The 27,035-nt window shown below is 38.6% G+C and overlaps 1 protein-coding gene across 5 annotated transcripts in view; it reads right to left on the minus strand.

The window, feature by feature from the left end:
• Positions 1-27,035, minus strand: part of TRIM37 (tripartite motif containing 37) — a 178,212-nt gene that overhangs the window by 38,740 nt on the left and 112,437 nt on the right. For all 5 annotated transcript variants that reach the window (XM_032428782.1, XM_032428784.1, XM_032428783.1 and 2 more), the window contains exons 14-17: positions 24,354-24,468; positions 22,984-23,202; positions 21,556-21,692; positions 8,982-9,067 (exon numbers count right to left, since the gene is read on the minus strand). In XM_032428782.1, coding sequence (XP_032284673.1) covers positions 8,982-9,067; positions 21,556-21,692; positions 22,984-23,202; positions 24,354-24,468 — 557 coding nt within the window. The remainder of the gene's footprint in view (positions 1-8,981; positions 9,068-21,555; positions 21,693-22,983; positions 23,203-24,353; positions 24,469-27,035) is intronic.

Raw genomic sequence — 27,035 nt, forward strand, 5'->3', positions numbered from 1 at the left:
CACCTTTTCCAACTTCTTCCTCTTCCTCTTCTAAGGATATTATCCTACTGCAAATTTTTCTTTCCAGACTCAGTACACCCCCCTGCAACTCCTTTTAAAAAAATAGCAGAAAACTCTCCTTTTCCTCAACTGCTACAAAGGTGCTCAGTGCATCCAAGGAAGGCGTTGGAGTGAGGCTCTCACTTCATTTGGTGACTAGCCATCGTGCCTGGCAGCAACACTCAGCATTCACCTGCACCACGGCCACCAGCTCAGGAGCTCACCTGCATCTACTTAGCACTCATCCTGCAACGATGATGAGGTAACAGCCGTAGAGGATAAGATCAATGTCCTCATTAAAGCAGCTGGTATAAATGTTGAACCTTTCTGGCCAGGCTTGTTTGCCAAGGCCCAGGCCAAAGTTAGTATCAGGAACCTCATTTGAAATGCAGGGGCTGGTGGACACCAGGACACCAGGAGGAGGTCCTGGCCCCTCTATCCCTGCTGCCCCAGCTGAGGAAAAGAAAGTAGAAGCAAAGAACAAAATAAAATAAAACAAAATAAAAAACAAAACAAAACCAACAAAAAACTATCTGCAACAGGAATAAAATATAGTTGTGGATAGAAGAAAAAAAAAGAAAGTGGAAGCAAAGAAAGAAGAATCTGAGGAAGTCTGATGATGACATGGGCTTTGGTCTGACTAAACCTCTATAATGTGTTCAAGAAAAAGCTGAACCTTCAAAAAAAAAAAAAAAAAACAGCAGAAAACTATCCCCTCTCCACCTTGAAACAGTCTTAACCGTTTTCCTTTACTAGGAAGTTTCCAAATAGGCTGCATTTGAGAGGAGTTTTAAACATTACAGATTGCTAGCTCTACCACAAATGCCTAAGATTACGGGAGTGGGACCTAGGATCTTTTTCTTAAAAAAAAAAAAAAAAAAGCTGCCCAGGTGGTTCTAACTGGATAATAAGTTACTCAGTAGCCCTGTGTACTCTATCTACTGCCCTGATATCTGGTTCTTCATTAGAAATAGAAGTTGCCCATTTTTCCACAATAAGTGGACCCATTTAACACTAGCACTCTTCAATTTCTCAATGCTCTTCCAGGCCTTCACCAAAACAAAAATTCCTTTCTTTTGTGGTTTATGCCCTTTGGCTACTCCCTCCCTCCCATGTTCCCAACCTTTCTACTCACTATCCAAAGGCATCAAAGACTTGAGCATCTATTTCAGTTTCCCTTTCTCAGAACTGATATTGCATTGTTCTGGGTGTGTTGTGTAGGTCTTTCTGTCTCATAAAAAGTGTACGGCCTAATAAATGCTCACAAATTAATGGTGCCCCCAAATTCCCCCATGTCTCCTGAAATTGCTCACTAACCTTCCTCTCCAAAGGTAACCTTCATCCTGAGTTAAACACCATAATTTTGCCTGTTTTTGAACTTTATATAAATGAAATGATACAGTATGTGCTCTAATATCCTGCTTCTTTGTTCAACATTATGTTCAGGAGATTCATCTATACTGATGTATGTAGCAGTTTATTCACTTTCATTCTTGCTGTGTGGCATCCCAGCAAGATATATATGAATATATCCCCATTTCTTTCTTTATTCTATGTGGAAAGAATTTAGGTTGCTTCTAGTTTTTTAGCTGCTAAGAATAAGGCTACTGAAATTCTAAGTAGATTAACTGCTCTTGAAGGTCACATGAAAATATAAAACACCTCATAAAAAAGCAAATGAATCAGTGACAGGTTCCTTGCCTCCTGAGCCAAGCCCCTGCTAAAATGTTACACTGATCTACCCAAGTTCTTCATTTTATCATAGTGCCTGTATGCAGTAGCATGACATTCAAGGTCCTACACAGTCTAGTCTTAAACCAGCTTTTTCCCATCTTTTGTTATAATTTACATTTGTCATAAATTACATTGTTATAAATTACATACTGGCAAGGTATGAGAGTTTCCATCTCTCTACATGCTTGCAACATTTAGTATTGCCAGTTTAAAAAATATATATATATTTTTAAAGATTTTATTCATTTATTTGACAGAGACACAGCAAGAGAGGGAACACAAGCAGGGGGAGTGGGAGAGGGAGAAGCAGACTTCCCGCCAAGCAGGGAGCCCGATGAAGGGCTTGATCCCAGGACCCCGGGATCATGACCTGAGCCGAAGGCAGACGCCTAACAACTGAGCCACCCAGGCGCCCCTTAAAAAATATTTTTATATATTAGCTGCTACAATGGGTGTGCAATGGTATTTTATTGGATTTTTATTTGGCACTTCCCCAAAAAAATAAAGAAAAATGAGCCTCAGAGATCTGTGGGATCTCATCAAATGTACCAACATATATATAACAGGAGTCACAGAAGAGCAAAGAGTACAGATGAAAGAAAAATGGTTGAAAATTTTCAACGTATGATGAAAAATGTTAATCTAACACATCCAAAAAGCTCAGCTCAACAAACTATGTAAGATAAATAAACTCAAGAGATCCACACTGGGACACATCATCAACTTGCATTTCTCTGATAAAAGAGTTTGAGTACTTTTTAAAATGTGCACTGGCCATCTGGATAGCCTCTTCTGTGAAGTGTCTATTCCAGTCTTTTGTCCCTCTTTTTTTCCTAGGAGGTAGTCTTATCTTTTTCTTATTGATTTACAGAAGTTCTTTATATACTATGGAAAGTTTTAGAAATTTTTAATTTACTCTAATAAAAGTTATGTTTTTTGAAAAGAAAAAATCAATGCATCTTTCTAGAACAGACTATACACCTGAGATCTTCTAAGCAGTTAGATATTATGGGTCTAGAGATCAACACATGATTGTCCCACAGGTCTCTCAAAATCAACACTGATCAAACTGAATATATTATGTTCTGCTCCTAGACTATCTTATGTAAGTGCACAGCCTAATCTAGAAACCTTAAGGAATCATCCCCACATATCCACCAAATCCATCCCATCCAGTTAGATTCCCAAGTCCTATAAATTCTTTAACATCTTTCAACAAATTTCATCTCCACCCCTACTGCTATTGCCTTAGGTTAGGCCCTCATAATTCTCCCTCCTGAAACATTTCAGTAGTTTTCGAACTGATCTTGTCTTTTGATTCATCTTCCACTATGTAACCAAATCTGACCAATGTTTCTTTTAAAGACCTTTAATGGTTCCACAGAATAAAGTCCAAAATCCTTAGCCTAGCAAATGAGACTTTCCATTACCTGATTTTGCTTCTTGCTTACCAATCTCACATTGGCCTGCCCCCATATAAAGTCTCAATTATTTGAAGTTTCCTAAAAGAACAGTGCTGCATCTTTTCCCTGGAATGCCTTTGCTCTCTTATCTCATTATTTCCCTGCTCCTCTAATGAACTCTTAGCTCTTCTTTCAAGAACAAAATCAAGCATCACTCCCTTTCTAAAGCCTTTCATCCATTCCTAACAAGCTGTTCTATTTTTGGTGTCACCCTGTATTTACATCTATAATCACAAAGTTCTGTAATGACTAGTGCTACATTCTCATTTTGGAGATGATGCTCATTCATCTCATAATCCTAGTGAACAACAATGCCTGATACCTACTGGGCATTCTTTAAACATTACTGGAACAAGTAACCTTAAAAATTCTTAACCTGGGGATGCCCAGGTGGCTCAGTCAGTTAAGTGTCTGCCTTCGGCTCAGGTCATGATCCCAGGCTCCTGGGATTGAGTCCCGCATCAGGCTCCCTGCTCAGCGGAGAGCCTGCTTCTCCTTCTGCCTGCCACTCCCCCTGCTTGTGCTGTCTCTCTCTCTCTCTCTCTGATAGATAGATAGATAGATAGATAGATAAATAAATAAAATCTTAAAAAAAATTCTTAACCCGAAATAAGTCACAAATGTTCTTTTATAAATAAATAACCTACACACTGTCAATTTACAAGGGTGTTATATTGCTAGAATCTTTTAGTTATCAAGTATTAGGTTTCATAAATCACATGTGAGGCAAATATAAAACAGATGTTTCCTATTCAGTTAATTCAACTAGCTAATGTTCTAGATTAGAATGATACTTTTTGCAGGCACCTGGGTGGCTCAGTTGGTTAAGCATGTGCCTTCGGCTCAGGTCATGCTCCCAGGGTTCTGGGATAGAGACCCGCATCGGGCTCCCTGCTCAGCTCACAGCGTGCTTCTCCCTCTCCCTGCCTCTCCCCCTGCTGTGCGCGCACGCGCGCACTCTTTCTCTGTCAAAATCTTAAAAAAAAAAAAAAAAGAGAATGATACTTTTTATTTAGAATGATACTTTTTCAGCACATAATTTTAAGCATAAGTTTTTCTTGTAACTAAGCCAAAATAACTGAATAAACTAAGCAATTCTTGAGGGAAGAGGAACCTGAATCATTAAATAATTATTTCAAGCTATAGTCTTATTTAAAACAACCTATACAATGAAATTAAGTAAATATTATTTTACTTCATACCTAAGTTCTGTGTAAGAAAGATCTTCTACTTAATGGACAACTTAACATCTTAATTGACATAATTCTTTAGATGATAGTATGGTTCTGAAATATGAATCACAACAGGCTTGAAATGGACCTTCCATAATTAACATATAACAATAAATCATTCCACACTCAGCCCCACCTCACCCTTAATTCAGCTTTTATTTTCTTCTTTATATATTAAAACTTTTCATTTTACAAGTTTTAGGTTTATAGAAAAGGTGCAAAGATAATTCAGAGCATTCCTGTAAATCCCATGATCCACTTTACCCACTGTCAACAGCTTTCATCACTATGGTACATTTATCACAACTAATGAATACTGGTATGTTATCATTAACTAATAAATTCTGTACTTTATTCAGATTTCACTAATCTTTCCCTAATGTACTTGTGTCCCAGGGTCCCATCCAGACCATCATATTACATCATTTCTCCTTAGGTTCCTCTCGTCTGGGGCAGTTCCTTAGAATTTTCTTGCTTTTGATGACCTTGACAGTTTTGAAAAGTACTGGTCAGATATTTTGTAAGATGTCCCTCAACTGGGATTCACGTGGTGTTTTTCTCATGGTTAGATTGTGTTTATGGGTTTTGGGAGGACAACACGATAGATGTTAAGTACCATTCTCAACACATCATATCAAGGGTACCTGCTATCAACATGACAACATGGATGATGTTAAATCTGATAACCTGGCTAAAATAATGTTTACCAGGTTTCTCTGGTATAAAGTTACTTTTTCCCTTTCTAGACTGTATTATAATGGAAGCAAGTCACTAAGCATAGCTTTTAGGGGTAAGGGAGTTATGTTCCACCTCCTGAGAAGGCGATATCTAAAGAAATTTGCAATTCTTTTGTATGTGTACTGTCTTACATATCTTAGCTATCTGTTCATACATTAATTCACCTTTAGATTATAAATTACTTAAGAGTAAGTCTTTTTCATTGTATTTTCCAGAAATCTTGATATAGGCATTCAACAAATGTCTACAAATATTTAAAACTCCCAAAAGCATGTAATAAAAATTGACAGGGTATGATTCACTACTGTATCCTCAGCACCCACAATTTAGTGTCTGGATTATAACAGGTCCTCAAAAACTGCTGAACTAATAAATTACAATTTTGGAATTACAGAACATAAGCATCATGAGAACAGAGATGTCTTTTTATTCAATACTGTAGCTCTGGATAATAAAACAGTATACAGTTCCAGTTAAGTAGCCAGTAAATATTTGGTGGATGAATGAAGAAATTGAAAAAATGTAACATTTTGTTTATCCACTACCCAGTATGTGTAAAAATGTTTCATATTAGAATTTCCCTATAATACAGTTTAAGAGAGGAAATGATAGATTTAATGAAGAAAAAATACCTGCAAGTTTGAAAAATATTCAGTAACCTTGACTCAGTACACCCATCTTCCATTTTATACCAAGATAGCTTCTGAATTTTTCTATGCTATTTAAAACTCTGAAAACTACACTCAACACTTAGTAAAATAAAGTGTATTCAGGGCGCTTGGGTGGCTCAGTTGGTTAAGTAACTGCCTTTGGCTCAGGTCATGAACCCCAGGTCCTGGGATAGAGCCCTGCATCGGGCTCCCTGCTCAGCGGGGAGCCTGCTTCTCCCTCTGCCTCTGCCTGCCACTCCCCCTGCTTGTGCTCTCTCTTCTCTCTCTCATTCTCTCTGACAAATAAATAAATAAAATCTTAAAAAATAAATAAAGTGTATTCATTCAATATTTATCTGTAAAATATTAAATGATTCCTTATTATATTGTGTTAAATGCCAGGGATACAAAATTAAGATGCATATTATTTCTTGGCACAGAGCTTCATGGAGCTCAGTGATAAAAGGGAAAATAGGCAGCTAAATAAGTAATTACAATATTATTTAATATATATATTCTAGTAGGTTAACTTGAGAGAGCAGAAAAAGATACACAGGGCACACAATTGAGGAGGGCTTCCAGGAATAAAATACAACTAAAGTGAAGAAAAAATAGGAGTTGACTACGCCCAGCATGAGAAGATAGAAGGAACATGTTAGGAAGCACATTTGAGGGGAAGCACATTTCTTTCCTCTGGGCTAAAAAATGACACAGGTGAGTGCGAGAGAGATAAGGCTAAAGAAGTGAGTAGGAGCCACCATATGAAAGGCCTTCTGTACCATTCCTTAAGTAAATGGAATCCAATAAAGAGTTTTAAAGTAGAGGAGTGACATGATCAGATATAAATTTGAAGGAAAAAAACCAACTCATCCTGAACTCATGCTGTGGGAAATAGAATGGAAGGGAACAATAATGGATACAAGGAACCCAGATGGGAGGCTGTTTTGAAAGACAGTGGCCTAGACTAGGAATGGCAAAGGAATGGGAAGTAACAAATGAATTCATGCACTGTTTAGGAGGCAGAATCAACAGATTTGGGTAATGTATTAAAAGGCAGAGTCTGAGTGAGGGGAAAAGATGAAGATGTATAACACTATCAATCACTAAGATGATGAGCTATTACTGACAGGCAGGATGGCATAAAAAGATAATGATTTCTGTTTGTGAGATGCTGAGTCTGATAACATCAAAACCTGACTGCTGGGGTGCCTGGGTGGCTCAGTCCTTAAGCGTCTGCCTTTGTCTTGGGTGATGATCTCGGGGTCCTGGGATCGAGCCCACATTGGGCTCCCTGCTCCTCGGGAAGCCTGCTTCTCCCTCTCCCACTCCCCCTGCTTGTGTTCCCTCTCTTTCTGTGTCTCTCTCTGTCAAATAAAATCTTAAAAAAACAAAAACAAAAACAAAAACAAAAAACCAGACTGCTACATGGGTCTGGAAGTCATGAGAAAAATAAAGGCTAGAGACAGAACTTGGAGAGTAATCAGTATATAGATAGAATTGAAATACAGGCATAAATGAGATCACCTAGAATAAAGTGAGGAGCAGGAAGAGTACAAAGTATGGGTGGAAGTTGAAATGCTGAAGACTAATGTTTAAGAGGTGCTAAAACATGCTATAGAATATGCCAGTGTTTGTACCAAGGGCAACATCAATAAAGCAGAAGCAGTACAGAGCTACCTTATAATTCTTCTAACCAAGATTAAACAGGTCCATGGGGCACCTGGGTGGCTCAGGCGTTGGGCGTCTGCCTTTGGCTTGGGTCATGGTCCCAGGTCCTGGGACTGAGCCCCGCATCAGGCTCCCTGCTCAGTGGGGAGCCTGCTTCTCCCTCTCCCACTCCCCACTGCCTGCTGCTCCCCCTTCTTGTGCTTGCTCTGTCAAATAAATCTTAAAAAACAAAACAACAACAGGGCGCCTGGGTGGCTCAGTTGGTTAAGCGACTGCCTTCGGCTCAGGTCATGATCCTGGAGTCCCGGGATCGAGTCCCACATCAGGCTCCCTGCTCAGCAGGGAGTCTGCTTCTCCCTCTGACCCTCCTCCCTCTCATGCTCTCTGTCTCTCATTGTCTCTCTCGCAAATAAATAAAATCTAAAAAAAAAACAAAAAAAACAAAAACAAAAACAAAACAACAACAAAAAACAGGTCCAAGAACACAAAAGAAACACGCACTATTTGAGTCACTTCATCCCAAGAGGAGCAGGAGCAGTGTGGTCTGGCAAAAAAAACCAAAAAACAAAAAAACAACAAAAAACCAAAAAAGCAATACAAGAAAAAGATGATGTGAAGTTCTAGTCTGGCTCTACCAACAACTACTTATGAGATCTAGGCAATTAAATCCCAAATTTATTCCATGCATAAGTTGAGCTCTCAAAAGGTCCTCTATGGGGCACCTGGGAGGCTCAGCTGGTTAAACAGCTGACTCTTGATTTCAGCTCAGGTCATGATCTCAGGATCGTTGGGATTGGGCCGCACATCGAACTCCGTGCTCAGCAGGAAGTCTGCTTGGGATTCTCTCCCTCTCCCTCTGCTCCCTCCCCCTGCACGAATATGCAAATACACTCTCTCAAATAAATAAATCTTTAAAAAAACAAAAGGTCCTTTGTAAGTCACATTCCATGAATCTATTCAGATTATTCTATAGTCAAATTAGATATACAAACAAGACTTATATATCCTAAAAGGATAGTGTATGATTGTAGAGAAGACCATGAGCTTTGGATTCAGACAAACCCAAAACTCTAATCCCTAAATTTAGTAAATTTCATTTACTAAATTGTGAATGATAGCAAGGTGCTTAATTTCTCTACCGATCTGTATAGCTATAAAAAGCAGGCAATATTAAAATCTATCTCACAGAATGTTATAAGTTAATGAGATAAGGTACACATGAAGTGCTTTTGCACAATGCCTGGTACATAAGAACACTTACCAAATGTTAGCTATTATTACTATTTCAAATACACTCTAAGATATGTGTACACACACACACACACACACACACACACACTATATAGCACTTCCAATACCACGGGCCATGTAGAGCAGTGGCTGCCATAAAATAAAATATGATACAGTCAGAGAAGAGGAAAGAGAAGATGCAAGCTGATGCATCTTGGCCTCTATACCCGGTGGTCCTGCAGCAGCTGCATCTTCCATAAGTTCTCCCTCTTCTAATTCCATGTTGTTGTATTCCACATCATTTTCTCCAGACCTAAGAATATACAAAATTCATCATTCCTACAGAGTAGGGACAATTAAAATTATTTGTCACACCTCAATGAATTTTATAACAGTAGTGCATAGCTTTCTGCTGTGAAATAAGATGGGATATATTTCTCAATACAAAAATGAGGAAAAGACTTTTGTCATTATCACATGTATGGGTAGTGTTCATGTTCAAACTACCTTTTAAAAATACTAAGGTTGGCAACACTTAATTTTTAAAATAGAAAATCTGAGAACCATTGTAAGCAGAAGAAATTATAGCTTCAAACACCACATTTTAAGGTAAAAAAAAAGAAAAGATGATCAAATTACTACATATGATTAAATATTATTTTCTTGGGGCACCTGGGTGGCTCAGTCAGTTAAGCGTCTGCCTTTGGCTCAGGTCATAATCTCAGGGTCTTGAGATGGAGACCTGCATCAGGCTCCCTGCTCACTGGGGAGTCTGCTTCTCCTTCTCTCTTTGCCCTTCCCCCTGCTCATGCTCCCTCTCTATCTCAAATAAATAAAATCTTAAAATATTTTCTTAAAATGATATTTCAGAAAGAGGGTATTACCTCCTACCAAAGTTTTCAAAGTCTCTCCTATCAAAAAACACTATTACCTTCTTTTATTTTTAATTTAAAAATTTTTATTTACTTATTTATTTAAAGTAAGCTCTATGCCCAGTGTGGAGCTCGAACCCCAAACCCTGAGATCAAGAGTCACATGCTCTACCAACTGAGCCAACCAGGCAACCCACTATTACCTTATTGTAATGACAAAGTACTATATGGAACAGCACTAATCAGTGCTAGTTTGGGGTATTTAAAGAAGTCACAAGATCAGTTCCCAGCTTGGAACTCTGCAGACCTGCTCCATTGACACCAGTAAAAATTATTTTTAAAACAGTCATCTAGAGTCCCTGGAAATGGTTATAAGAGCATACAGCAAATGAAAAAACTTATCAAGAAAATGTGCTAAAATCTGGTAAAAACAGTGAGTCTGAGGTACTTAAACAAGGACTACTTGCTCTTTCTTCCCCTCTCAATTCAGTGATACAGAAATTCCACTCTAGACTGGTACAGCCAAGAACATAGGCCTCCCAAAAGAAGGGCTATATTTCCAGGAGGGTAAAACATGAGCATTTCTCATCCTGCCCCTAGCTAACAGATGCTGACACTAAGGTCAGGTAAATGTGATCAAGTAGGAGGATACCTTTCTTCCATCCAGACCCAAGGCTCCACCCTTGGGTGTAGCATACTGAGAATACTGGGGCCTGAATCAGTATGCCCCAATACACTCATAAACGGAGGTCCTAGGCATGAGAAGACAAGCTGAGAAGATCTCAGGGTACAGTCTCTAACTCCCCCACCCCCACTGGTTCAACTACTAAAACGGGAGAAATTAGCACACCTTTGTCTTCAGTCTAGCTTCAGAGTTCTGACTCAGATTTTCCCTGGAGGAGGAACCAGGCTGAAAAACAGCCACAGAGAAATATACAGCATAAAAAAATACTCTCAAATGGAATCCCAAAAAAGATAAAAAGAATTACACATCATGGCAGAGTGGGATTTACCTCAGGAATGCAAAGTTGGTTTAAAATCCAAAAATCAGCTAACATATCATGCTGATAGAATAAAGAAAAACTACACAATCATCTGAATAGATGCTGAGTTTAATATATTGTTTAGATGATAGATAGAAAGATAATTTGACAAAAATCCAACACACTTTCACAATAAAAGCATTCAACTAACCAGAAATAGAAGGGAACTTCCTCAACCAGATAAAGAGCATCTACAGAAAACCCACAGCTAACACCATACTTAATGGTGTAGTTTCCCTCTAAGATCAGGAACAAGACAAAGATGTCCACTCCCACCAGTTCTATTCAACATTCTACTGGACACTCTAGCCAGTGAACTTAGAAAAGAAATAAAAAGCATCCAGTAAGGGGGTGCCTGGATGGCTCAGTTGGTTAAGTGTCCAACTCTTGATTTCCACTCAGACCCATGATCTCAGGGTTGTGGGACTGAGCCCCACATGGAGTTCCCTGCTCAGCACAGAGTCTGCTTAAGATTCTCTCTCTCCCTCTCCCCCAACCCACATGCACACATGTGCTCTCTAAATAAATAAATCTTAAAAAACAAAAGCATCCAGTAAGTAAAACTAAGTCTATTTACAGAAGCCATATTGTATACAGAAAAACTTTAAAAATTCACTAAAAAACGATTAGAATTAAAAAATGAATTGGCAAGGTTGCAGAACACAAAACTCAACTGAATTTCCACATACTTGCAAAGAACAATCCAAAAGGGAATTTCTAAAAAATTAATTAAAAATTAATAGTATAATAGTATAAAAATACTTAGGAATGATTTAACAAAAGAGGTGTTAAACATATACTCTGAAAAATACAAAACACTGTTGAAATATTAAAAACTTCTGCTTGGCAAAAGACTCTTTAAGAAGAAAAGATAAGAGCACAGGTAAAAGGAAGATAGTGGAGGAGTTGGAAGACCCTCGGTTTGCCTATCCCATGAATAAACTAGATTATCAAATCATCCTCGATATCCTAGAGCTCAACCTGAAGACTGGCAGAACAAAGTCCACAACCAAAGGTAGATTAGAGGTTACACAGAAAAAGGTAGTTGCAGTTTGGGAGAGAAATAGATCATGGTCTCTGATGGGGAGGGAGTAGCAGTTGTACAAAAGGGTGAGAAACAGACTATCACACAGGGGAGCCCACACGGGGAAGACATCCTCATAGCAATTGACTTAGAAAGTGAGGGGGGGGGGTGCCTGGGTGGCTCAATCATTAAGCATCTGCCTTAGGCTCAGGTCATGATCCCAGGGTCCTGGGATTGAGCCCTGCCTCAGACTCCCTGCTTCTCCCTCTGCCTGCTTGTGTGCTCTCTGTGTTAAATAAATAAAATCTTTAAAAAAAAAAAAGAAAGAAAGAAATTGAGAGGGGCCCAATTTTGTGAGTTCTTGCAACCAGTGGGCTTAAAGCCTAAAGTTCTAAAGGTCAGCAGGGTGGGAAGGGATAGAGCCCAGAGGGCATAGGGGCATTGGGGCTGCTCTTGGGAGAGAAGGCAGGCAAACAGCCCATGGACATACAGCATAGAAACAGTGAGGAACACAGTGGGGTGCACACAGTGGGGAAGTTATTTGCTCATCCCAGACAGGCAGCATTCACTGAGTGACCCCTCCAGGAAGAAAGAAACTGGCTGGTGTCATTTCCTTCTCCAGCCCCTCAGCATAAATAGAAAGCCACCTGTAGGAACCAGTACAGCACCAACACTCACCACCTAGCTTGCTTATACCAAGCCCCCTACCCTAGTGCTCCAGAAGAACCATCCTTCCCAGTCATGCTTCCCTCAGTCCCAGAAGACCAACCCAAAGCACTGCCCACACCATGCCTCCTGACTGTGGAGTCTTGCCAGGCCTCAGTTCCAGTGGTGGTGGCAACAGGTCTCATTTCACAAGCGGACCAGAGCATACCTAGTTAAAACATGCCACATTCAGGCCAGGGACCAAACACTACCCACAAGAGACAAAGAAAGCATCTGCAGACAACTGGCCTGAAGGAAAGCATCCGTGACACAACAGCAGAGTGGATGCACTACACAATGGAGACACTCATGAAAGCACCAGGCCCTGGGGAACAGGGGACACCACAGTGCAGGGCACTACAGGACCTCTTCTTCATAAGGCCATTACCCTCAAGAACAGGAGACACAGTTGACCTTCCTAACACAGAGAAACAGGCAGAGGCATAGACAAAATGAGAAATAAGAGAGTGGAATTTGTCCTAAATGAAAGAACACGACACAGCCAGAGATCTAAGCAAAACAGACATAAGTAACATGCCTGCTGTAGAATTTAAAGCAATGATCATAAAAGTACACTCACTGGACTTGAGAAAAGAATGCAGGACATCAGTGAGACCATTAACACAGAGGTAAGTAATAACAGCAGAGATAAAGGGCTCAGTAAATGAAATGAGAAACATTCCTGATGGAATCTGATGGAACGAAGAATAGGCTGGAAGAAGCAGAAGAACGAATTAATGACCTAGAAGAAAGAGTAACAGAAAGTAATGAAACTTAACAAAAGAGAAAAAATAATTATGCAAAACAAGAACAGAAACAGGGAACTCAGTGACTCCGTCAAACATAGTTACATTCGTATTACAGGAATCCTAGAAGAAGAACGTAGAGAAAAGGGAGCAGAGAATTTATCTGAAGAAATAATAGCTAAAAACTTCCCTAATTGGGGGAAGAAATCAGATTTCCAGAATCAGGGGCACAGAGAACTCTCATCAAAATCAACAAAAACATATCCACACCAAGATATATTATAATTAAAATGGCAAAATACAGGGACACCTGGGTGGCTCAGTCGGTTAAACATCTGCCTTTGGCTCAGGTCATGATCCCAGGGTCCTGGGATCCAGTTCTGCAGCAGCATCCTTGCTCAGCGGGGAGCCTGCTTCTCCCTCTGCCTGCCGCTCCCCCTGTTCATGCTTTCTAGCTCTTTCTCTCTCTGACAAAATAAATAAATAAATAAATATAAAAAAAATAAAATGGCAAAATACAGTAATAAAGAAAAAATATTAAAAGCAACAAGCCAAGGGTGTCTGGGTGGCTCAGTGAGTCGAGCACCCGACTCTGGATTTTGGCTCAGGTCATAATCTCATGGTGCTGGCATCCAGCTCCGTGTCAGGCTCCGGGCTCAGCGTGGAGTCTGCTGGAGATTCTCTCTCTCTCTCCCTCTCCCTCTGCCCCTCCTCCTGCTCACACACTCACTTACTCTCTCTCAAATAAATAAATAAATAAGTCTTAAAAAACAAAAAAAGGCAGGAAGCCAAAAGAAGACAGTGACATACAAAGGAAACCCCATAAGGCTATCAACAGATTTTTAAGCAGAAACTTTCCATGCCAGAAAGAAGTGGCAAATATCTTCAAAGTGCTGAATGGGAAAAATATGCAACCAAGAATACTATATCCAGAATTCAGAATAGAAGGAGAGATAAAGAGTTTCCCAGACAAACAAAAACTAAAGGAGTTTATAACCAGTAAAGTAGCCCTGCAAGAAATATTAAAGGCGACTCTTTGAGTAAAAAGGAAAGACTGAAAGTGACAGTATGAAGTTAGAAAACACAAAAGCAGTAAAAATGAACATTTTGTAAAAATTCAGTCAAGGAACTCACAAAATAAAAGGACGTAAATATGACACCATACACCTAAAACATGGGGAGAAGTAAAGAATGCCTTCAAACTTAAATGATCATGAACTTAATATATACTGCTATATGCAGAAGATGTTATATACAAACCTAACAGTAACCACAAATCAAAAACTGTTAATATGCAAAGAAAGAAATCCAAATATATCACTGAAGAAAACCAGAAAACCATGATAGACAAGATCAGAAAAAATCTTGAGAAACAACCTTAAAACAAGTAATAAAGTGGTAATAAAAATAATATCTATCAATAACTACTTTGAATGTAAATGGACTAAACACTCCAATCAAATGACATAGGGTAACAGAATGGATAAAAAACAAGACCCATCTATATGCTGCCTACAAGGGATTCATTTTTTTTTAAATTTTTTTATTGTTATGTTAATCCCCATACATTACATCATTAGTTTTAGATGTAGTGTTCCATGATTCATTGTTTGTGCATAACACCCAGTGCTCCATGCAGAACGTGCCCTCTTTAATACCCATCACCAGGCTAACCCCTCCTCCCACCCCCTCCCCTCTAGAACCCTCAGTTTGTTTTTCAGAGTCCATCGTCTCTCATGGTTCGTACAAGGGACTCATTTTAACCTAAAGACACATGCATGTTTTTTTTTTTAAAGATTTTATTTATTTATTTGAGAGAGAGAGAATGAGAGACAGAGAGCACATGAGAGGGGGAGGATCAGAGGGAGAAGCAGACTCCCCGCCGAGCAGGGAGCCTGATGCGGGACTCGATCCAGGGACTCCAGGATCATGACCTGAGCTGAAGGCAGTCGCTTAACCAACTGAGCCACCCAGGCGCCCCAAGACACCTGCATATTTAAAGTGCAGGGATGGAGGGGCACCTGGGTGATGCAGTTGGTTAAGTGTCCAACTCTTGGTTGCGGCTCAGGTCATGATCTCAGGGTTGTGAGATCAAGCCTCACGTCAGGCTCTGCACTCAGCGCAGAGTCCCTTAAGACTCTCTCCAGGGGCGCCTGGGTGGCTCAGTTGGTTAAGCATCTGCTTTTGGCTCAAGTCATGATCTCGGGGTCCTGGGATAGAGCCCCATGTTGGGTTCCCTACTCAGTGGGAATCTGCTTCTCCCTCTCCCTCTGCCCCTCTCCCCTGGTCATGGTCTCTCTCTCTCTTTCTTTCTCCCAAATAAATATATAAAAATCTTAAAAAAACAAAACAAAACCCTCTCACTCCATCTCCCTCTGCCCCTTCCCCCTGCACCCACTCTCTCTCAAATAAATAAATAACTTTTTAAAGTGAAGGGATGGAGAAACGTTCATCATGTAAATGGATGTCTAAAGAAAACTAGAGTAGCAATACTTGTAGCAAACAAAATAAACTTTAAAACAAAGACTGTAGGGGCGCCTGGGTGGCTCAAATGGTTAAGCATCTGACTCTTCATTTTGGCTCAGGGTTAAGAGACAGAGCCCTGGGTTGAGACAGAGCCCTGCGTCAGACTCTCTCTCTCTCCTCTGCTACCCCACCATCTCTCGCTCTTTCTCTCGATAAAAAACAAAACAAAACAAAAACTATAATAAGAGACAAAGAATGACACTATATAATAAAGGGGACAAGCCAACAAGCAGATATAACTATTATAAATATTTATGCACCCAACATAAGAGCACCTAAATACATGAAACAGTTAATAACAGAAATAAAGGAACTAACGGATAATAATACCAAGAGGACTTTAACACTCCACTTACATCAATGGACAAATCATCCAAACAGAAAATCAACAAGGAGGGGCGCCTGGGTGGCTCAGTCGTTAAGCGTCTGCCTTCGGCTCAGGTCATGATCTCAGGGTCCTGGGATCGAGCCCTGCATCGGGGTCCCCGCTCAGCGGGAAGCCTGCTTCTCCCTCTCCCACTCCCCCTGCTTGTGTTCCCTCTCTCGCTGTCTCTCTCTCTGTCAAATAAATAAATAAAATCTTAAAAAAAAAAAAAAAAAAGAAAATCAACAAGGAAACAATGGCCTTGAATGACACACTGAACAAGAGGGATTTAAAAGAGATATTCCGAACATTCCATCCTAAAACAGAATACATATTCTTGTCAAGTGCACACGGAACATTCTCCAGAATAGATCACATACTAGACCACAAAACAAGCCTCAAAAAATTCCAAAAGATCAAAGTCATAGTAAGCATCTTTTCTGACCAGAACGCTATGAAACTTGAAGTCAACCAAAAGAAAAAATCTGGAAAGAGCACAAAGACATGGAGGTTAAAGAATATGCAACTAAACAATGAATGGATCAACAAGGAAATAAAAGAAGAAATTAAAAAGTTCATGGTAACAAATGAAAACACAACAGTTCAAAACCTCTGGGACACAGCAAAAGCGGTTCTAGGAAGAAGCTTATAGCAATATAGACCTATCTCAAGAACCAAGGAAAATCTCAAATAAACAACCTAACCTTACACCTAAAGGAGCTAGAAAAAGAACAACAAACAAAACCTAAAAAACCAGCAAAAGGAAGGAAATAATAAAGATTAAATTACATAGAAACTAAAAAACAGATCAGATCAATTAAATGAGCAGCTGATTCTTTAAATCAATAAAATTGATAAACCTCTAATCAGACTTATCAAGAAAACAAGAGAAAAAAACCCAAATAAATAAAATCACAAGGGGCACCTGGCTGGTTCAATCGGTAGTACATGCGACTCTTGATCCCAGAGTCGTGACTTCAAGCCCCACATTGGGTGTTGAGCCTACTTAAAATAAATACATACATACAACACATAAAATAAAATCACAAACAAGAGAAGAGAAATAACAATAAACAACACATAAAGACAATTGTAAAAGAATATTATGAAAAACCATATGCCAAAAAATTGAGCAACCAAGAAGAAACGGATACATTCCTAAAAACACATTACCTACCAAAACTGAAACAGAAAGAAACAGAAAATTTGAACATACTGATTATCAGCAAAGAAATTGAATTGTAATAAAAAAACTCTCAACAAACAAAAGTCCAGGACCAAATGGCTTCACAGGTGAATTATACCAAACATTTTAGAAAGTTAATACACCTATTCTCAAACTATTCCAAAAATAGAAAAGGAAGGATAGCTTCCAAATTCATTCTCTGAGGTCATCATTACCCTGATACCAAAACCAGATAAAGACACTACGAAAAAAGAGAACGACAGGGGGTGCCTGGGTGGCTCAGTCGGTTAAGCGTCTGACTCTAATGGTTTCAGCATCTATCTCTTGGTTTCAGCTCAGGTCATGATCTCAGTGATCCTGAGATGGAGCTCCACGTCTGGCTCTGTACTCAACGGGGAGTTTGCCTGAAGATTCTCTCCCTGTGCCTCTCCCACCACTCAAAAGCATGCACTCTCTATAATAAAATAAATAAATCTTTAAAAAAAACATGAACATAGATGCAAAAATCCTCAACAAAATACTAGCAAACTGAATCCAACAATACATTAAAAAAATTATTCACCACAATCAAGTAGGATTTTTTTTTTTTCTGGGTGCTATGTGACTCAATATTCACAAGTCAATCAATGTGATACATCACATCAATAAGAAAAAGGATAAGTGGGCGCCTGGGTGGCTCAGTTGGTTAAGCCACTGCCTTCAGCTCAGGTCATGATCCTGGAGTCCCGGGATCGAGTCCCGCATCGGGCTCCCTGCTCAGCGGGGAGCCTGCTTCGCCCTCTGACCCTCCCCCCTCTCATGCTCTCTCTATCTCATTCTCTCTCTCAAATAAATAAATAAAATCTTTAAAAAAAAAAAAAAGAAAAAGGATAAGAAACATGACCATTTCAATAGACACAGAAAAAACATTGGACGAAGTACAACATCCATTCAGGATAAAAACCCCTCAAGAAAGTACGTGTAGAGGGAACATACCTCAACATAATTAAGGCCATATCTGAAAAACCCACAGCTAACATCATGGGGGAAAAACTGAGAGCCCTTCCCCTAAGGTCAAGAACAAAACAAGGATACCCACTCTCACCACTATTATTCAACATAGTACTGGAAGCCCTAGCCACAGCAATCAGACAACAAAAAAAGATAAAAGGCATCCAAACTGGTTTGGAGGAAGTAAAACTGTAACTATTTGCAAATGACATGACACTATACGCAGAAAAATCTTAAAAATTCCACCAAAAAACAATTAGAAGTAATGAATTCAATAAAGTTGAAGGACACAAAATTAATACAGAGAAATCTGCATTTCTATATGCTAATATTGAAGCAGCAGAAAGAGAAATTAAGAAAACAATTCCATTTTTGACTGCACCAAAAATAAGATACCTAGGAATAAACCTAACCAAAGAGGTGAAAGACCTGTACTCTGAAAACTATAAAACACTGATGAAGGAAAATGAAGATGACACAAAGAAATGGAAAGACGTTCCATGCTCATGGATTGGAAGAATACTGTTAAAATGTCTATACTAGCCAAAGCAATCAAAATACCAACAGCATTTTTCACAGAACTAGAACAAAAAGTCCTAAAATTTGTATGGAGCCACAAAAGACCCCAAATAGCCAAAGCAATCTTGAAAAAGAAAGCAAAGCTGGAGGCATCACAATTCTAGACTTCAAATTATATTATAAAGTTGTAGTAATCAAAACAGTATGGTACTGCCATAAAAATAGACACATAGATCAATGGAACAGAATAGAAAACCCAGAAATAAACCCACAATTATATATATGGTCAATTAATCTCTGACAAAGCAGGGAAGAATATCTAACGGGAAAAAGTCTCTTCAACAAATGGTGCTGTTGGGAAAACTGGATGGCAACAAAAGAATGAAACTGGACCACTTTCTTACACCATACACAAAAATAAATTCAAAATGGATTAAAGACCTAAATATGAGACCTGAAACCATAAAAATCCTAGAAGAGAAGACAGACAGTAACTTCTTTGACATCAGCCAATGCAACCTTTTTTCTAGATAGATCTCCTGAGGCAAGGGAAACAAAAGAAAAGATAAACTACTGGGACTACATCAAAATAAAAAGCTTCTGGAAGGAAACAACAAAGGAAACAATTAACAAAACTCGAAATAAGTCAATCAGAGAAAGACATGTATCATATGACCTCACTGATATGAGGAATTCTTAATCTCAGGAAACAAACTGAGGGCTGCTGGAGTGGTGGGGGGTGGGAGGGATGGGGTGACCGGGTGATAGACACTGGGGAGGGTATGTGCTATGGTGAGCGCTGTGAATTGTGTAAGACTGTTGAATCACAGACCTGTACCTCTGAAACAAATAATACATTATATGTTAAAAAAAAAAAAAAGAAGAAGAAGAATGTAGCAGGAGGGGAAAAATGAAGGGGGGGAATCGGAGGGGGAGACGAACCATGAGAGACTATGGATTCTGAAAAACAAACTGAGGGTTCTAGAGGGGAGGGGGGTGGGGGGATGGGTTAGCCTGGTGATGGGGAAAAAAAAAATCAACTGATGGAATGGGAGAAGATATTTGCAAATGACATATTGGATAAAGGGCTAGTATCCAGAATCCACAATGAATTCATCAAAATCAACATCCAAAACATAAATAATCTAATTCAAAAATGGGCAGAAGACATGAACACACATTTCTCCAAAGAAGACATACACATGGCCAAGAAACACATGAAAAGATGCTCAATATCAGTCATCATCAGGGAAATGAAAATCAAAACCACAATGAGACATCACTTCACACCTGTCAGAATGGCTAAAATCAAAAACTCAAGAAACAACAGATGGTGAGGATGTAAGGAAAGGGAAATCCTCACGCACTGTTGGTGGGAATGCAAACTGGTGCAGCCACTGTGGAAAACAGTATGGAGGTTCCTCAAAAAGTTAAAGGTAGAACTACCCTATGATCCAGCAATTGCACTACTGGTTATTTACCCAAAGAATACAAAAACATTAATTCAAAGGGATACACACACCCCTATATTTATAGCAGCATTATTTACAACAGCCAAGATATAGAAGCAGCCCAAGTGTCCACTGATGGATGAATAAAGAAAATGTGGTATATATATATGTATGTATACACACATACACACACACACAATGGAATATTATTTAGCCATAAAAAGAATGAAATTTTGTAATTTCAAACAACATGGATGGAGGTAGAGAGAATAATGCTACATCAGTCAGTAAGAAAGACAAATATAGGATTTCACTCATATGTTGAATTTAAGAAGAAAACAAACGAGGAAAGGTAAAAAAATGAAAGAGAGACAAACCAAGAAACAGACTCTTAACTACAGAGAACAAACTGATGTTTACCAGAGGGGAGGGGGATTGAGGGATGGGTAAAATAGGTAATGGGAGGGGAGGGAGATATTTACAGTCTCAAATTATGTCCCCAAAGGATGTTTGTTAATTACAAAGTGAAAAATTAGTAATTTTAGAGTAGAGAAATCTGGCAGACATTAGTTTACCCAAGTAATCTAATCAATTGTAATGGGACAGTTAAAAGACATGTGCCCTCCTGCCACTCCCTCGGATGATCCTCTGAAAAGGCTCTATCATCACTTCTCTAGTACTCCTGCCTCAAGTGTGAGGAAACATTCAGAGGACTCCCAAATTGAGGGACTTGCTACAGAATATCCGCTCTTTCTGAGAAGTATCAAAGTCATAAAAAATTAAAAAAAAAAAAAAGATTAAGTGACCCAGATTAAAGAAGATTAAGACTAAAGAAATTTAACTAAAAGCAACATACGATACCCGATTGGATCCTAGACCAGACAAAGGAAATCAATGGCAAATTTTTAAATGGTCATAGATTACAGTATTATATCAATGTTAATCCTGATTTTGATAACTATATTGTAGTTACATAAGAAACACAGTTGTTTTTAGGAAGTACACAATGAAAAGTATATTCACCTAATCGTGAAATTCTCAGACAAAAAAAAGTAGGAACACAAAATACTAACATCTGGGGAATTAATCTGGGCAAAGGGAATATGGGAACTGTTATTTAATATTTTTGTGACTTTTCTTAAATATGAAATAATTGCAAAATTAAAAATAAAATGAAAAACTAAATCTCATTTTGGAACCCAGAGATGAGAGGGAAGAAACTAATGGTCTTTCCTTCAAGCTCCCTCTTTATAGGAGATACTTTATAGCAAGTAAAAACGCTGAATATCCCCACTTTTAGGCCTAAGTTAATTAACACGCTTCTATTACTTCCCACTTAGATGCTTCATAGGGGTAGTTAATGTGAGACACTCACATAGTTTCTTCATCAATGTCATTTTCTTCCGTGTTACTCGTTGCTGTGGAGCTGGCAGAGGAACTGCTGCCATCAAGGTGATTCACTTCATCTTCCCCAACAAGATCCAGATCCAGATCTCCATCTGAAAGTTCATGCTAGATCAAGGCAAAGAAACAAGACTTCTATCTCAAATGTTTTTACTTAGCTGATCATCTGATCCAGCTGATGGACCAAGCACCAAAGAAGAATGTAATCCTCAGAATTCTCTGCTCCTGTGCAGAGGCAGCTGAGCCCTTTAGAGAAAAATCACACAACCACATCTGGTTCCACTAATAATTTACTGCTACCATTTTCAGCTGGGCCTTCAATGTCTCTGGAAATGCTTCATATATTCCATGTCAGCTGCCAATAAGGCTCTTCACAGGGTAACACTTCAAACCATCACTCCTCTAGTCCTACCTAACCTCTAATATCCCCAAGGACATCATAAAACTATCACTTATCTGCACAGAAAAACACACTGGTTATTAGTAAATACCCCTGAATTTTAGTGCCCTACCTGCAAACCCCACTGTTCCTTTAATTCATCCTATCAGAGGTTAACTGCTTCACCTGAGTGCTCCACTCCAACCACTCTTAGACCTCCTTAAATAGTTTGTCTTGTCAGTACCTTAACCTCACCTCTCTCTGCACTGGCTCCTTCATTTTAACACATACTTGAAGTCTCCCATCTTAAAAATAACAATTACAAACAAAACAAAACAAAACAAAACAAAAAACACCGTGTCTCTGCATCACTGTATTACTTTAAACAATAATAATCACTTCTTGAATTCTCATTCTGGTTGTGGTTTAGCTGGGATAAAACCTAGCTGTCTCCCAAATCCTAAATCATTCTACCTACATACACAAAAAAACTTTACTAGTTTTAGTGAACTGAAATAGAACACATTTTATAATTCCACAATTTAGTTTCCAGAATGTACATCCTTTTACTTTGTAGAATGTATAGTTTTCTAACAAATTAATTTTAGAACCTTGCAACACTTTGATTCAACAACTTCTGACTTACTAATATTTACAGAAGAGCATACACTAGTAATGAAAATAAATGGACAAGACTTTTAGTACACTGATACACAGAGTATACATAGAGGACACTATATACTCTATATTGGAAACCATAATCTTATTTCTCTTATAAAACACAAAATGAATCTAAAACAAGTCTAATTATTACATGATAATTTTTTTAACTTAAGCTTTATTTATTTTGAGAGAGAGAGAGAGAGAGAGCATGAGAGTGGGGGAAGGGACAGAGGGAGAGGAGAAAGAGAATATCAAGCAGACTCCCCTGAGCATAGGGCCCAACGTGGGGAAATAATGACCTAAGCCGAAATCAAGAGTCAGACGCTTAACTAACTGAGCCACCCAGGCGCCCCTTACATGATAATCTTCATTCTGAATCTTCTCTTCCTCTTCTTCATCCTCTTTGACCTCTCGTATAGAAGCTGTAGTAGGACCATCCTGAAGAAGCATATCCGTGCATGACACAGACTTCTTAGCACGTGTCTCAGGAGTGTCATCATTTTGGGGGCTAAGATGATTATCTGGTGGTGACAAATCTCTTGATTTCTGAGTTCGAGACAACTCAATAGTAAGTCTCTTTTAAAACAATAACAGCACAAATAAACATGAGTCAAAAGCAGTGCTTCACTGGTACAGTGAAAAATATTTTAAGTAAAAAAATATATCCAGATGTTTTAAAGCCATTTTTCAAACCATCTCTCTCACTCCCTCCTGGTGTTGCTTATGGAAAAATCTATGGCAAAAAAAAACTTGCCCCCTTTATTCTCATTCTTCTTCTCATATCCAGCATAAGCTACCCAAACAATTAGCAAACTGTACGGTAAATACAAGTAGTTTTATTTTTTTTTTTTTTTTTTTTTTTTTATTTTTTTAAAGATTTTATTTATTTTTTTGACAGAGAGAGACATAGCGAGAGCAGGAACACAAGCAGGGGGAGTGGGAGAGGGAGAAGCAGGCTTCCGCAGAGCAGGGAGCCCGATGCGGGACTCGATCCCAGGACCCTGGGATCATGACCTGAGCCGAAGGCAGACGCTTAACGACTGAGCCACCCAGGCGCCCATACAAGTAGTTTTAAATAGTATACTTATCATGAAAATCTCTCCAAGTATGTATTCATTCATACTTTCCTCTCTCATCTATTAACCCATTCTCAGCACTTCCATCCTTGCACTCCACCTCAATTTCCACTGGCAGAAAGAAACATTCCTTATATAACTTAGTTTACCACTCTAAGATAAAAATTCCTTAACTGATCCTCCCCAGGGCTCAATTCAGCAATAGTGAAAATTCAAGATGGGGTAATTTTCAATTACTCTATAGCTTAGAATCCTTTAAATTCAAGATAGCATGGAAAAGAGAAATACTCAAATCACTGAGAGCAACACAGAGTTTACCTCGAACGAGAGCAGCACTGTCCAATACAGCTTTATACAATGATAAAAATGTTCTATATCTGCAATGCCCAATACAAGCGCTTGAAATGTGGCTAGTGCAACTAAAGAACTGAATTTTTAATTTTAATTAAGTTCACACAGCCACACGTGGCTAGTGGCTAATGAACCAAGAGTGCAAAATTAGAGGCTCAAAGGTGGTACATAGATGGAGAATAAGGTAATTGGACTTTTCTACAAAATTACAAAAGAGGAATATCCAAAATCTAATTACAAATATAACAGGCCAGTAAGACTATGAATATGAAACACTAAACCCGTATGTTTTTTGCTTACCTCTTTAAGGTTATTTATTTGTTGGATATAGCTAGTTTGTGCAGCTTCCAATTGAGTAATATACCAATGCTGGTCCCGGCATTTTTGAAAGAAAGTTGGTGAACGAACCTGAAATCTTAAAAAAAGAGCTGCACATGAAACATGATCCAAACAGTAAAATATTATCAACTAAGCCTTGAATCTGTAACTATAAATTCTATAATTTTAAGTTTATTTGATTACATTACAAGGCTAAAATTCAAAATGAACTCAGAGCTGTTGGTATTAACCATTTACACATATAGTTTACAAATTATAATGACAACATTCTGAAAACTTATCTTCAGGTCAGTTGTCTAAACACAAACTATACTTTTCTATGGAAATAACATTACACATCATGGTTAAACTCCCAAACTCCTAAAGCATATTTATTATAATAATCTAGATCAAATACCATGTTGATCACGAGTTGGGAAGAAGACCATGCCATGCAGAAAAGAGGAAGCTAATGCTTTCTTTCCCCCTTTCTTGCTTAGGTCAGACCCTACAAAAATAGGCAAAGTTTGTTTTAGACACTGCTCTTTTTCTTTCCCGCTTTCATCTCATGTTCCCATATTTCTTACTCCCCAGTAAAAAAAAAAAACAAAAACTCCCTTAAAGGGTCAACTACCTGGGACTGCTTTACTGTCCCCCAAAAGAGTTGCACACTCTAAATAACCTATATTCCCAACCCCTCCAGATGGCAGCTTAAAATCAGTTCTCCATACATCACAATATGGCATATTTCAGCATGGGTTAGGGAAAAAAAACAAGTATATTAAAGGATTTTAATGGATAAATGATAGGATCTCAATCTATTCAGAGTTATCTGTACTTTTATTTATTTATTTTTTTTTGGTGGGCAGCAAAGCAAGGTTTATTGAGCAATAGCAAAGTGATAGTACAAAGCTCCCAAGGAGGGAGGGGACCTGAAGGGGTTGCCCTATCTGTACTTTTAAAACCCTAATACTTACTAATGCAAAAAATCTCTACCTATTTTATTTTAGATAAGCGAACTTGAGTCTATTCATAGTGAAAAAAAAATCTATAGCAATATGTAAAGAGGTTTCTAAAGAATGGAAGAGTCCCAAGAGGCAAGACTAACTTGGAAGCCTACAAATCATCCTTCAAGTCTTGCCACCGTTATGTTAAATATCATTCTATTTTTCTGTAGGATTTTACAGCTAGTATAGGAATCTACTGACCATCTAGTTATCTGCAGCAGATAACGATTTTCAGGCAAAGATACTTATGCTTTAGAGGATAGAGATTATTCACTCAACCACTATCCTAAGTGGATACTGCCCAGTCAGTATACATCGGTAAGACTTTCAAAAGGACATTATTATCTTTGAATAACTAATGAGCTATAGTCAATTATGAACATTACTGTTAGTCAGTATCTGTGTCATTAAAACAAAAGCAAGCATCAGGTAAAATTCCTTAACTTCCTCATTTAACAAAAGGAGAATAAAATACATACTTATTCATATGTAGTTATAGAAAAACCTTAAGTAACTTTCTTTTTTTTTTATAAAGTATGTTCCACACCCAGTGTGGAGCCCAACTCGGGCTTAACTCATGACCCTGAGATCGAGACTTAAGCTGAAATCAAGAGTTGGACACTTAAGGGGGCGCCTGGGTGGCTCAGTCGTTAAGCGTCTGCCTTCTGCTCAGGTCATAATCCCAGGGTCCTGGGATCGAGCCCTGCACTGGGCTCCCTGCTCAGTGGGAAGCCTGCTTCTCCCTCTCCCACTCCCCCTGCTTGTGTTCCCTCTCTCGCTGTGTCTCTCTCTGTCAAATAAATAAATAAAAACCTAAAAAAAAAAAAAAAAGTTGGGACACTTAAATGACTGAGCCACCCAGGTGCCTTTTAAGTAACTTTCTAATAAGTACATATAAAATTCCATCAGAATCTTAAATTGAGGCTTAAATTTTCAGCAATCTCTCATTACATAAGTTTTATGAGTAATAAGACAATTCAAAGCCTCCTCTCCACAAATCCTACAGCAATTTATTTTCTACTGCTATTACAGCACTATCTTGTAAAATATATTTTTTTTATCTGCCCACTTCATCTTGAGTTTCCTGAGAACAAAACCAATGTCTTATTCTTTCTTAATATTAACCCAGTGCCAGGCACAGACTCAGTAAATGTTGCTGAATAAATGATAATAACACATCAAAATAGGGATCTGTTCCTGTCCTAATATTCAAGTCTACCAGGAAAAGCTTTGTTATAAATAGGGCTGGCTTAAATAGAGACTAGAAGTTTGGCTACACTGAATTAAAAAAGGGAAACTCTATTGCACAGATTACCACCAAAAGATGCAACATGAATGACTCCAATAAGGAGAAGACAAGGCTTTTGTAGGTTGGTCAAAGTGATGGTTGAATAATTTTGCAATCCTCTCTATGGTTAAAGTGTGGAATAGCAACAAATTATTTCTTTTGGCAAATAATTTTTTTTTTTTTTTTTTTTTTAAAGATTTTATTTATTTATTTGACAGAGAGACACAGCGAGAGAGGGAACACAAGCAGGGGGAGTGGGAGAGGGAGAAGCAGGCTTCCCGCCGAGCAGGGAGCCCGATGCGGGGCTCGATCCCAGGACCCCGGGATCATGACCTGAGCCGAAGGCAGACGCTTAACGACTGAGCCACC

This window comes from Phoca vitulina, unplaced genomic scaffold (assembly GCF_004348235.1).
Source record: "Phoca vitulina isolate PV1807 unplaced genomic scaffold, GSC_HSeal_1.0 scaffold40, whole genome shotgun sequence".
Taxonomy (NCBI): Eukaryota; Metazoa; Chordata; class Mammalia; order Carnivora; family Phocidae; genus Phoca; species Phoca vitulina.